This window comes from Phyllopteryx taeniolatus, chromosome 8 (genome assembly GCF_024500385.1).
Source record: "Phyllopteryx taeniolatus isolate TA_2022b chromosome 8, UOR_Ptae_1.2, whole genome shotgun sequence".
NCBI lineage: Eukaryota > Metazoa > Chordata > Actinopteri > Syngnathiformes > Syngnathidae > Phyllopteryx > Phyllopteryx taeniolatus.
This window is the reverse complement of record NC_084509.1, coordinates 14,841,845-14,855,330: the sequence shown is the minus strand read 5'-3', so window position 1 is coordinate 14,855,330 and position 13,486 is coordinate 14,841,845. Positions and strand designations below refer to the sequence as shown.

The following is a 13,486-nucleotide window of genomic DNA, read 5'->3' as shown; positions in this document are numbered from 1 at the left end:
AAAAATTGAATACGGAGAAAACAAATCCCGTGGCGCACACCTTTTTGGGCTAACAGGGCCTGATATCATTATGTGTGTGGTGTGCTGAGTAAATGGTGTCCTGTGTGGACTCGCTCCCATTTTAAAATCAGTTAAGATGTTAAAAATCAGTATGTGTGTATCCCGCTTAAGTCAATTAGGGATAATGTTGTTACATGGACAATAGATGACTAGAAACTACAAGTCACACCATTTCATTGGGAATTTAAAGCTTCTGCGTTGACAATGGAAATCGAAGCACATCCGCTGTGGATTGTGAGCATTTGCGCTTGTGTGCTTAAGTGTGCGTCTCTTTCATGACTGTGGTGGACACACAACTACTGTAGGTTATTACTGTTCTGCGGGCTCTGCGGCTCCTCTGCTCTGCCCCCTGGGAACTGTCAGCACAGAGGACGGCCAAGCCAGCTGCAGCTCCTGTCCTCAGGGGTAAACCTGCTAATGCAAGCCACACACAGTCACTATAAACACAAATACTCTATATTTGGACAATCAATTATGGGAGTGCCGTTAATGATGTAAGAAAACTATGCTTCACATTACTTTGACACAATTTCCAATATGACAACAGTTCAATATTTTATTTTGATAGGTTCTATTGTCCAGGCAGCAGTAACGGATCATTCTATGCATGTCCGTTGGGCCATTACTGCCCTACTGGGAGCTCGTCCAAATATCTCTACCCATGTCCAGCAGGGTCCATCAATCCCTTCACTCGAATGGCAAAGGCCCAGGACTGCCAACCATGTCCACCAGGTCAAACATATTCTTTGCTGAGCTTTATTTTTTCTTGGTTTTCCATGTTGAAATCAACTTTATCAAATAGATGGATGGATAGATACAAACTTCAATTCCAATGAAGTTGAGACATTGTGTGAATGGTAAATAAACACGGAATACTATGATTTGCAAATCCTTTTCAGCCTATATTCATTTGAATACCTTACATAGATAATTTTACACTTGAGACTGTGAGTCCTGGGATGCACATGTCATGGAAACAATGAGTCCCAACCTGGGAACAATGAGTCCCTGCAACTTATCATCATGAAATACAGATACAGTAATTCTCTGCTGTATCACGGTTCTGGCTTTGCGGTCCCGCAATATTGCAAATTTTTAATTACAGTTGTTACTCTATTTTTGATACTGTTTGGACAATATTTTTGTGTTATCCGTTGCTCTTGCTGTCTCTCAGTGTATTGCAGTACATGTGTTTAGGCCTGTCGTGATAGCAACTTTTTTAGGATGATATATTTTCCCCAAAACTCTCACGACAAACGATAGTATCGTTGTTTTTTACGCCACTGAAATAATAATAAGGGTTGAAATAATTATACTTGTAGTAGAGCATAATAATTCAAGTACATCTTTTTAAGAAGAATTCACTTTTAATTCTAATTCTAAGAATAATGGACATTAACATTGTAATGTAGAACAATAGATAAAATATCTTCGATAAAAAGTATAAATAAAACAGACTCAGGCTCTGTTCACAAAAATTGCATTTCAACAGATTTTTAAATTTGACACAGGTATAAACAGTCACTAATGCTTTAACAGGCAATATACTGCCAATCAAGTTTGCATTTGGTGAAAAAAAAGTGCCAAGTAGCAACATTATTAACATCACAACAAGTAGATCAACGCAACCTGTTTTGATTCAAGATTTGTACCACTTTTTAAAGGTCTGCAGCTTTCAACGCTGCTTTGTCAACATGTTCAATGGCTGCATGTCTTACAATAGTAACACTACACTGTGTATAATGTGAGCATACGTGCGGCATATTCACATTTGTATTTACACTGTTGTTCCCAGCGGAATAAATTGGGTGGGATAGTTGTGTTTAAAATGGATATGGTCACTTTGAGGTTTTAAGTTGTGGTGCTGTTGTTGCGATTTCATTTGCAATGCTAAATTTTTAATACAGCTTTTGCAGGTGTACCTAATGGTAAGTGTTTTGAGTTTATGCATCTACTGTATATGTTTGGACTTTTTTGCTCATGTAGGTTTGTTCTGTCCGTCACGTGGGATGGCTGTTGCTTCAGAAAAGTGTGAGGCTGGTTATTACTGCTCTTCCGGTGCTTGGTCTCCCACACCAGCAGATGATGGTTTGACAGGTGACCGCTGTCCTGAGGGCCATTATTGTCCCCAGGGTTCCTCGGCCCCATTACCTTGCCCCATAGGACATTACAGCAACCAAACCAGGAACAGTCAAATATCTGACTGCCTGCCCTGTCTACCAGGTCAGCATTAGTTAAGTCGCATTGTGCAACAATTAGTAATTTAGTTGACACACAATACATTGCGTTTTCTCTCCTCTCAGGGTTCCTCTGCACCACCAGGGGGCTCTCTTTTCCTTCTCTCATGTGCTCAGCGGGATCCTATTGTCCAAGCCTACATACTTCAATACCTTGCCCTGCCGGACACAGGTGTCCACCAGGATCTCATAGACCAGTACCTTGCTTGCCAGGGACCTTCCAAAATCTACCAGGGCAAGTAAGAAAAATGTTGATGATTGATAAATGTGTTATGGTCACCTCCAGGGACAAAATGCAGTCCATAGTTGTACTTTAGACATCATATAATATGGGATTCACAATATTAGGTACACCTGCAAAATCTAATGCAGTGGTTCTAACCTGGGGCCCACAAGTCAAGACCCTCCCTAATAGAAGTCAAACCAAGGTCATTTATTTTAAATAACCTTCTGTAACCCATCATCTTTTTCAAATACATTTACATATTTATAGGTGAAAAGTGCATTTTTATTTGCTCACATTATGAAGGCAAATTGAATAGAAACAATTATATGTTTAAAGAGTAAAAAAAAACAAAAAACGGCTTGAACTTAAGATGTGACTGGAAAATGTCAGGAAAACCCTACTAGAACATTTGAACTTAATATTATTATACTATTATAGACATTCATAAGTTGTTATTTTTCAGTCAACCCAACCAATTTTTTGGTTCTGAGATATTTGACTTTGTATTAGAGAAAACAGGACCGTAATGGTAATCATGTCATGGCATTAACTGAACATCATGGCACCAATTACATATCTAATCAGAATACTCTACCTCTAACAACACATACGGGAAAAGTTAGCATCGTATCTGGGGATTGTTTTGATATGCCTTGGTGGATTTCTTTCTTCTTTTTTTTTTTCTCACAATTTGCTTTAGGGAACTGCAACTTTTTAAACAATATGTACACTGTTACAGTTATAGTTTGCGGCGATATATTAAATGCAATACATCACAGTGCTAGTAATTTTATTATTGAATGTATCCACATAACAAGACTTAATTATAATTAAAAAAATTTGTTAAATTAATAATTTCCTGACAGATTCAATAACTCGGCGAAGGCGGCATTCTCTTTGCATTAAATTTTGCTGTATTCTGCAGGTGCGTGCATGCAACCTTTTGAAATCCTTAGTTTCGTTAGCTGTTTTAATTGCCTACTCAGATCAGTTCCCTTGAAGTCAAAAGAGATCGTGTTAGAGCATCTGCACGTGCACCACAATGTTTATGGTTCACACTCAGCCTCTGAAACAAGCAGCTCAAGGGTTCTCACATCTGTCGTTTGTAGTAAACATCTGCTCCTTGTTGTAATATTTTCTCCAAATATGCATTTGCAAATTGCCTCTCCACAGGCCGAGTGTGTTACATGCCCAGCAGGATTTTACTGTGCCGGCTTCATGGATGTCGACACAAGAAATATGTCCTGGATTGACACTCCCACGTTGTGTCCTAAAGGACACTATTGCACACCAGGTAGGACACGAGCCATAGTGACAAATATAATGGATTATCAGACTATGCGGGACACAAGTAATGGCCTCCGACTCAATTATAACAATATAAAGTATTTGTAATGCCTGGGATAAAGTAGTTAAATTTGTATTTTGTTATTTCCCCGCTAACATGCGTATCAGTAAACGGCTCATTATGAGACAAATGGTTATACCGGAGTATAATCAAGATAAGGATGGTCTTTTCAAATTCTTCTGTGAGTTGTGTTCCCTCACCATCTGCACATATGATTTTTCATTTATGTACAGGGTCACAGTCTGGTGTTGCGTTCCCATGCCCAGCTGGCACCTTCAGTGGCCAGATGGGCTTGTCCACTGAGTGGGGCTGTGAACTCTGTCCTCCCGGAGCGTACTGTGCCTCCTCTGGACTGGAAGCCCCCACTGGCCTCTGCTCACCTGGGTACGACTCAGTACACATTCTACATAAGGCTCATCACAGTTTAACTCATTCATTACAAAAGCAAACATATCTTTGGAAATTATTCCAAATAGAGGAGTAGATTTGAAGTTTTTTTTTATTTGTTTGTTCGGTCGTTTGTTAAATTTGATCGTCCACACTTCCCTTTATCCAACACTGTTCCTGTCACCATAAATTTCTTGTGCCATGGACATATTGCTGGATGTCAAAGGGGATGTTTCTATGCTTAATCCTGCAGTTTTGCTGAGTCTGCGTGTCCGATTTTGTTGTTAAACTGATTTTTTTGGAATCAATCAGTCGGAGAATTACACACAGTTTTTAAAACAACCACATACCTTTGCCTTAAAGTCAGATGGCTTATTGCTAAAACATAATGGGAAATGCCATAGACAGGCTAACAAATAGAATCAATGCAGCAGTCTTATATGAATGAATATTTGAACAGAAATAGTGCAGCAGCACATGTAGACAGATAATTTAACTATATTCCCAGGCTTTACTGCAGTTTACTGAGTCTTATAGTCTTACACAAACTCTTCTTCGTTTGTGTCTGCATGACTGTGTTCTACTCCCCGGCGGCCAAGTCCTCACACCAGAAGGAGCCATAATGAATTAATCATGACACACAAACTGTATAATTCTTTATATTCAGTTTATTTATGTTATAACTATATGTTTTTATAAAGAAGAATATTGCAGAGTGCTATTTGCCCTACACCCATAATTTCCTTTTTCGGGGGGGGGGGACACACAAATTAATGGCATTTCCATTTATTTCAAAGGAGAAAGCTGATTTGAGATATCAGTGTTTTGAATTGCGAGAATGTTCACGTAATGAATTAAACTCATATCTCAAGGCACCACTGTATCCTTTTGTGTCATAAAACATCTCATTTCTGATGAACACTTGGCCTACAACCTTCTGCGCTACTGTAATTTGGGCATGATGATGGTACTTGTAGAGCTAAATATTTAAATATTTCTTTTAGGTTGTATTTGGTGTAAAGAGTTTGAGAACCACCGATTTAATTGAACCTATTTCATTAACAGTACATCACTTTGATAACCACTGAGTTAATGCTGGGCAATATATTGAGAAACTCTATTTGATCAATATTTTATTAATGCTCGACATGGAAAACAGGGCTCATCGATTTTATTTTTCAAGAGATTTTGTTGCCTCGCGGCAGCTCATGTTGCACGGGGACAACATGGAGGACATGCTAGCGACTAGCGAGCAGAAAATAGTCCCAGGGGATGTAACATCTATCATTTGTAAACAACAGTAGTCTGCAAAATATGTATGAAAGAAGACGATCGTGGTGGCAGTTGAAGCGATTGTGTTTGTGTGTTCGCTCCGTGAATGAGGCAGAAAGACAACGAGTTTGTTGTTTGTTAGTTTGTTAGTTCAGGGACAAGATAGAAAGTACTTCAGGGGGTTGTTTACATTGGCATTGAGCAGCTAGCTTCGTTGCATGAGTGATGACTGATAGTTTCACAGTAGGCCGCCATCGCTGTCCAAGCTACCTGTTCCGGACAGTGGTATTTGCTCAATGTGCCATTCTCAAGAATCGGTTTTGGATTTCTTTTTTCATTCACTTTATTTACAGCTTGTATTCATTTGACATGATGTCAAGGTTCTTCTTCTTCTTCTTTTTGTGATGTTTAAAATTGTTCAATTAACCTGCTTTGTAATGTAAATAAATTTGGTCTGGTCTGGTTTTATACATTGATAATCTTTAATACAATAAATATCAATTCATATCACCCAGCACTACGCAGAGTACATAGAACAAATCGGATTAACATACAGTACCTCATCAGTTGCTTCCACAATGAATTGTCTAAATTGTAAAGAGACTTTGTGGTCACCCTGTATAATTAAACGTCTTGTTTGCTAACTATCATTTCCCGCATCGCCCTCCCCATCTCCTGTTGTCCTCATCACCCCCCTTCTGCTTTAGTTACCTCTGCATCCGCAGGTCTGTCTCTGCCCAGCCTGAGGATGACCCGACTGGACGGCGCTGCCCTGCAGGGTCCTACTGCCCACAGGGTACCATCATTATGGTTCCATGTCCTGCAGGCACTTTCAGCTCAATAGAAGGTGACCCATTATTCCCAATTATTGTAATGAAAATTTACCTGAAGAGGCTGCTACCTATGATTAGATAATTGTCCGGTGAGGGTTGGACTCCGCCAAGGCTGCCCTTTGTCATCAATTCTGTTCATAACTTTTATGGACAGAATTTCTAGGCGCATCCCAGGTGTAGAGGGGGTCCGGTTTGGTGGCCTCAGTATTGCATCTCTGCATTCCCAAATGCTCTTACGGTAATCACGGCCAATAATTTTATCGTTACAATTTTGGTTGTTCTAGGGGCAATGTCTGTGGATGACTGTCAGCTTTGTTTGCCCGGCCATTACTGTGCCCAAGCTGGCCTCTCGTCCCCATCTGGACCCTGCAAGCCTGGATTCTACTGCACGGCGGGGTGCAGAACTGCCACGCCTTCTGCTAATATCACAGGTAATGTCGACGTGTATGTGAAAACATTTTTAACATACCCAGATAAAATACTTCTACTTTACTCTTTAAACATTTTGCCTTTATAATAGACCTCATGTTTTTTTCAGATGACATTTAATTTTCAATCAAAGCAAGTGTATATGATCATAAACAAATCTAAATATTCATTACATTACAAATAATAATTACATGCTATTTTTATACCTCTATTTAAATGTGACTGTGGTGTTACGAGTCAAATTGTGTCTTAATTTGTAATTCTTTGTATAGTCCCGGTCAAGTGAAAATAAATGTGAATTTGACTTCCCACAAAGAAGAGTGTTGTTAACCCTGTCAAAATTGAATGATTGAAAAAAATGTCAAGTATATAAAATGAGGTTTCAAAATTGTGACAAATTAAGTCATTCTCACTGCTGTGGGCTTGTCCGCTAAATGCGCTGATACCGCGCCTTGCTCAACTGTCAATCAAATAACACTACTATGACTTGGCGTAATGGATGCTACATCATCTCGAGTCTTTCTTATGCCTAAATGTGACAACATGTTTGAGCCACGACAATATATACGATCCGGTGGCTGGAACATTTATTTATTTTTTATTTGGATAAGGACATCTACAAAAACATAGACAACTGAGAACAGGCATCACATGCAAGTATCATAGTGTCACATACATCATATCATGGTGTTTATAGCGAATGCTAATTTGCAACACTTGTCCCTAGACTTTCCGGGTTGTTGTTGTTGTTGTGTTCCATACTGTGACAACGAGGCGCTCTAAAGTGGTCATGCCATCCTGAAGCCGTAGTCCACATGGTGGCTGTCATGTCAGACTTTTTTCTTCCCTCTCGCTCCTCCGCCTTCTCTTCGTTGCCGACAACGAGGTGCTCTAAGCTGGCCATCTCAGCGGACTTTCCAAAGATTCCAAAATTTTACAGGGGGGGAGGCATAGCTAGCTAGCTAACTGCATGTCGCAATTGAACAGGATAACCGGTGATGTGAACAAAGTCGTACAAGGTCTTGTAGCGTGGACGAGGCGTGACTCTTGCCGAATGCCGAAGTGGGTCATTGAGCACCATCCTTAGCAACACCCAAAAAAATCAGGAAAACTAAAATGGTGAAAAACAGTTTGGTATAGCTCCACAAATGAGTACTACCGAGAGCTCAGTCTTTGCAAGTTTTCAGTAATTATCTTCAACCATGTATAATGTATTTAGAAACAAATTTCAGTTTTTACTTTACATTGTCTCTAAGGGATATGCCTTGCAGTGTATGTATGTGAACCATTGTTAAACAGACAAATGCGCGGTACGTACACTAAATAATAAGGGCTATGGATCTGACGCATACTTAGCAGATGTAGGATTTTTTTCATTCTGAACATTTTTAAAAACTTTTTTCCAGTGCTTATGGATGGTTGTTTTTATCAATGGAACAATGAATGATTTTGACTTGATTGCACCAGGGAAAACTCCATGGTGCATTGACCAGTCCACACTACTTCCTCTAATTAGGGCGTTTCCCCTTGGAATTTCTGAGAAGGGCTTTCACTTTTCAGTTAATCTAATGAGGAAAGACATCTGACAAATATTTATTGTCTCGCGTACAGGAGGCAGTGTATCTCCATCTGCACTTCCTGGTGAGTCAACCGTGCGTCAGTTCCATGGAGACGTGTGTCCTACCGGCCACTATTGTGTTGAAGGGAGCATGAAACCAAGCGCTTGTCCCCCAGGTACCAAATCCACATCACCTGAGTGAATATGAAATCTAATTATTCTGGACTGGTATCAGAAAGCTGCCGCCAAATTAATTTTCAAAGCCCTTGTCAATTCTCCGATAGACTTTTTGGGTGACGGCTTGCTTGTAACTACGTTGGCTCCATAGGGGGCGTACAATGCCATAAAGCCCCCAAGGTATAGTACAAGAGCGTAATTTATACCAACTCTTAAAAGGAGTCTGTAAAACCTAATGGGAGTCTAATAAAACCGTCATAATGGTTGGTGAGCTAGTTAAGCAAGTGAATCAATGCGGCCATCTTGCCGACCTAGACAATCTAATGCTGTGTTGTTTTGTGCATGTGTGCATGTTGTGACCTACAGTACATGACCATTTACCTTATAGGCACATTCCAAGGGAGGGTGGGGGCTGAGTCAGAGGCTGAATGCGAAGCTTGCTACCCAGGGTCCTACTGTCCGTTCTGGGGGCAGAGCTCTGTTGACCTCCTTTGTCCTCCAGGTTGGTTCTGTCCATTGGGGTCAGTGTCTGGACATCACCCGGGTAAACACCAGAGATTTTCTCCACTTTTACACAGTGTTTGATCGTGTGCATTAAAACTAGTCGTACATTTTCTATTGAAACGGTAAACTTTTTTTTCACCCTATTGTCCTTTAAGATGAGTCATAGTTGCTTTACACACTGCAATTCAGGGTTGAGCAGAAGAAGAATCATCTTTATTGTCATGAACATGAATGCATGCACACAAAATCTTTTCTCTGCATTTTACCCATCACAGTGAACACACAGACTTGTTAGTAGAACACACTGGAGCAGGGGGCAACTTAAGCGCCCGGGAAGCAGTTTGGGGTATGCTCAAGGACACCACAGCTACTTTGGTTAATGCCATGAGAGAGGCAAAAAATGAGAAAACACATCTCAGTGCAGGTCTACTAAACCGTAAACTATGACTGCAATAATAAACATACTGTATATTTGAACTGCCAAAGTCAGACACAATCTGTTCAGTGACGTGAAATAATGTAAAGGGAATTAACTTGTTCCACGCTCAATATGTCACTATCATAAAACCATTTTGTACCTGTACTGGCCTAACTGACTTCTCAAAGATAAGTTAACTACCGCATAATAAAACTATCCGTGCATAAATTTTCTATTGCGGTTGAGCTGGAGCCAATCCCAACTGACTTTGGGCAAGAGGAAGGGTACACCCTAGAGTGCTCGCCAGGCAATCACTTGGCACATATAGCAAATAATGATTCACACTCACATTAACGCCGATAGTGAAACTAAAAGAAAGTAAAACTCCTGACCCGTTGAAGATCCATGCCAGACACATAATGTAGTTAACAGCAAGGTAGTGCGAAATTGTCACAGGTATAGGTCGTAGGTATTTCTAGAATTTCGGAAGCATTGCGGTACCCGTACAGTGGATATAAAAAGTCCACACACTGCTGTTCCAATGACAGTTTTTTGTTATATGAAAAAACAATTGACCAAGATAGATCATTTCAAAACTTTTTTTCACCATTAATGAGATCTACAGTATAACCTGTACAAGTCAATTGAAAAGATTTTTGTAATCATTTTTGAAAGGGTAAGTAAAATAAATGAATGTGGTTGCACGGGTGTGCACACCCTCTTATGACTGGGATGTTTCTGTGTTCACAATTGCATTCAAACTCATGTGAAATGGGAGTTGACACAACACCTAGCACCATTAAAAGTCCCTCTGATTTCAAACCGTTCATAATTCCTTTCTTCAGTTCTGTCAGAGGAAAAACAGGCCCAAATTACTTGGACCATAACAAAATCTCCCAAACGTGGGAAAATATGTTAAGGACTGATGAAAGCAAGGTAGAATTTTTAGGCCATAAATCCAAACGGTATGTTTAGGGACACCGTACCTACAGTGAAGCATGGTGCATCATGCTTTGGGGCTGTTTTTCTTGACCTACGGCCTTAGACAAGGTGGGGGGGATTACAGTATGAGCAGTTCAAAATAGCAGTCAGAGTTAGCATAACATGTTCTGGCTTCTGCTAGGAAGTTGACTCTCATTTAACATGAGTTTAAATGTGAGTGGTTAATTCTGAGCTGAATTCTTTCAAGATTCCGTCATGCATTGTTTTGGTTTGAAGTCTTTTGAGCCATATTTTTCCAGAACATTTTGGATGAACTTCAAATTGCACAACTTTTCCAGGAGCTAATAATTAGCTGATTGGTGTCATCAAAAGGGATATTTTTATCAGCAGCATTGTTGACATTGCTAATTGTGTTTTAGTTATCATGCTGGAATTAATTCATTCATTCATTCATTCATGTTCCGTACCGCTTTTCCTCATTAGGGTCGCGGCGTGCTGGCGCGTATCCCAGCTGACTCAGGTACACCCTGAACTGGTCGCCAGCCAACCGCAGGGCACATATGAACAAACAACCATTTGCACTCAAATTCACACCTTTGGGATATTTAGAGTCTTCAATTAACCTACCATGCATGTTTTGGGATGTGGGAGGAAACCGGAGTATCCGGAGAGAACCCACGCAGGCACGGGGAGAACATGCAAACTCCACACAGGCGAGGCCGGATTTGAACCCACAACCTCAGAACCGTGAGGCAGGTATGCTCGGCAGATGTCAGAATCAGAATCAGAATCATCATGATAACCAGTTGGTCACTGTGCCGCCTTGCTGGAATTCTTTTAAGTTAGTAATCAATTATTACATATGCTGTTTCAACGATCTTTGTGGGACTGCTGGGACGTTAAACCTATTAAACTGCAAACCCAGGATTTGTGATTCACAGGATCAGTGAATGTTACTGATAAAATTCAGGCATATGCAGGAGGTGCTAATCTATGAAGGTGCAATTTGGTGCTGATCCAAATTAGGAATGGCTCTAATTAGCGTGTGCAGGTGGACCCTTAATATAGATCACACTGACACCCAAACATTCTTTGAAATTATTTCTCACCATATTTGCACCTTTTCTTTCCTCAAGAGTTCTTCTTTTCTTTGTTTCTTTTTTTCTTTGCTAACTTGGGCATCAAATGAACCAGAAACTATTAATAGTCACCAGCTCATTGCTGTCAGGGCGCCTGCTGCAGAGCGTCCTCACCTCGCCTCTCTCAGGATTTCTCATACAGGACAATCTTTGTTTCCATGGTACCACTCTGGGTAGGGTTAAAATATAGCGTCTGAGGACAGTACCGCATACAAAAAAAGCATATTCTGTGAACAAGAAGACACCAAATGAGCTTTTGATCTGATTTGGACACAGGATGTCAGTGCCTGCCTGGCCACGCATGTCCGTATGGTAGTGCTAAACCGTCTGTCTGTGGCCCAGGAGCTTTTCAATCTTCATCTGGTCAATCCGCATGCAACATCTGCCCACCAGGTAAAGTAGTTACAAAAACATCTGCACTTTCCCTTTTATGAAAAATTAAGTGAAGCTTATGGAATGATACAATCACGTCCAGGTTTTTACTGTACAGAGGGTTCATCAGTGCCAACTCCCTGTCCGATGGGCACTGTCGGTCCATCATCCGGCAGGACCTCCGTCAGTGACTGCACCCCCTGCACCCGAGGCGCCTTCTGCAACAGCACCGCTATGACGGAGCCGTCTGGAGTCTGCAGCTCAGGTCTGACACCTCATCCCCCACGGGACAATTCTGGAAATATCTCTGGATGAGTGTCTCTGCCTCAACTGTAAATAAGAGACATTCATGCAGACTGCCTTTGCTCCATGTTAGATATAATATAATATATATATATATATATATTTTATTTTTTTTATTTAAATGTACTAATCTCTCAGGGGAAATTCAACTCACACTCTGCTGTATATACAGTATTTTGTGTTGCACAGTGTACAGAGAAACACATCATACATATGCAGGCAGAATAGGACAAATCTCAACGTGAAAGTGGCGCGCAAAGTGCTGCACTTCTTGTGGGGGTTGGAGTGGTGGCTTCCTCAAGGCCACCTCTACAGTTGTCAGTAAGCAGACGGGCATTTCTCCAACAACTATTGGCCATTTTAATTTGTTTTGTTTTGTTTGCGACGAGACTCGAATCCTGACCCTTCAATTCCTGACACTACTGGAGCGAGTTTGCAATTAATAAACAACAAGAACAAAACAAAACAAAAAAAAAACACTTGTCATATTTGCTAAAATAATCATTGGGAGTTGACGTTAGTACATCATTAATATGATCTGTGAAAAAAATCTGCCATACTGTATCTGGCCCTATCTTGTCTAGTGGGCAACAGAGGGCACTATAGCACTGCCCCACCATTGACAGTAGTCACCGGATTACTTTCCTTGAAGACAAAAAAGTTAAAAAGAATATTGCCAATAAAATAAGAATATTTTGAAATAAATGAATAGCAATTTTTAGATGAGCAGGATAAATAAATATAGTTAATGATGAGTAAAGTTGTTTTGTTCATCGCTGTTGTCTGATTTTGTGACACATTTCAAGTCTGGGGCAAACGAACCTTTATCCATTGACTCTCATTAAATGTTTAACATGCGTAGTAGCTCTTCTTCAGTACAATAAATCGGAGCATGGTGGGGCACAACATTCCAGCCCCTCGAGCTGGCCGACATCACATCCCTCCCCAAAAAATAAAACTTCATACTGATAACATTTGGTGTTGTAGTGCCATTCCATTATGAATAAGGTAGCGAGGAATAGGTCACCTCGAGGCCGCGGGGGAGAAACCACGATGAGTGTGCCTGCCATTGCGCAACCAATGATTGATACTTCCTATGTTACATCTTCTGTCTCTGACTGATTGTTTTTCTTCGGGCGTGGTGGTTTCTTGTATATCAAATTAGAGGCACGATATGGGGCCAGAGATGGCTGTTTTTTGTTTTTTTGTTTTTGTTTATCCGATCATAATTATCATGTAATGCTGTCAAGTCATAATGACGGTTTTAACAAATATGGCAAA

The 13,486-nt window shown here is 40.5% G+C and overlaps 1 protein-coding gene across 1 annotated transcript in view; it reads left to right on the top strand.

The window, feature by feature from the left end:
- The window catches only part of si:ch211-286b4.4 (uncharacterized), a 108,498-nt gene that overhangs the window by 37,799 nt on the left and 57,213 nt on the right, over positions 1 to 13,486 (top strand). The window contains exons 41-52 of the mRNA XM_061781112.1: positions 366 to 465; positions 629 to 792; positions 2,047 to 2,283; positions 2,364 to 2,536; positions 3,697 to 3,817; positions 4,105 to 4,255; positions 6,238 to 6,377; positions 6,648 to 6,794; positions 8,404 to 8,526; positions 8,916 to 9,071; positions 11,807 to 11,923; positions 12,006 to 12,167. Of these exons, the coding sequence (XP_061637096.1) occupies positions 366 to 465; positions 629 to 792; positions 2,047 to 2,283; positions 2,364 to 2,536; positions 3,697 to 3,817; positions 4,105 to 4,255; positions 6,238 to 6,377; positions 6,648 to 6,794; positions 8,404 to 8,526; positions 8,916 to 9,071; positions 11,807 to 11,923; positions 12,006 to 12,167 (1,791 nt within the window). The remainder of the gene's footprint in view (positions 1 to 365; positions 466 to 628; positions 793 to 2,046; positions 2,284 to 2,363; positions 2,537 to 3,696; positions 3,818 to 4,104; positions 4,256 to 6,237; positions 6,378 to 6,647; positions 6,795 to 8,403; positions 8,527 to 8,915; positions 9,072 to 11,806; positions 11,924 to 12,005; positions 12,168 to 13,486) is intronic.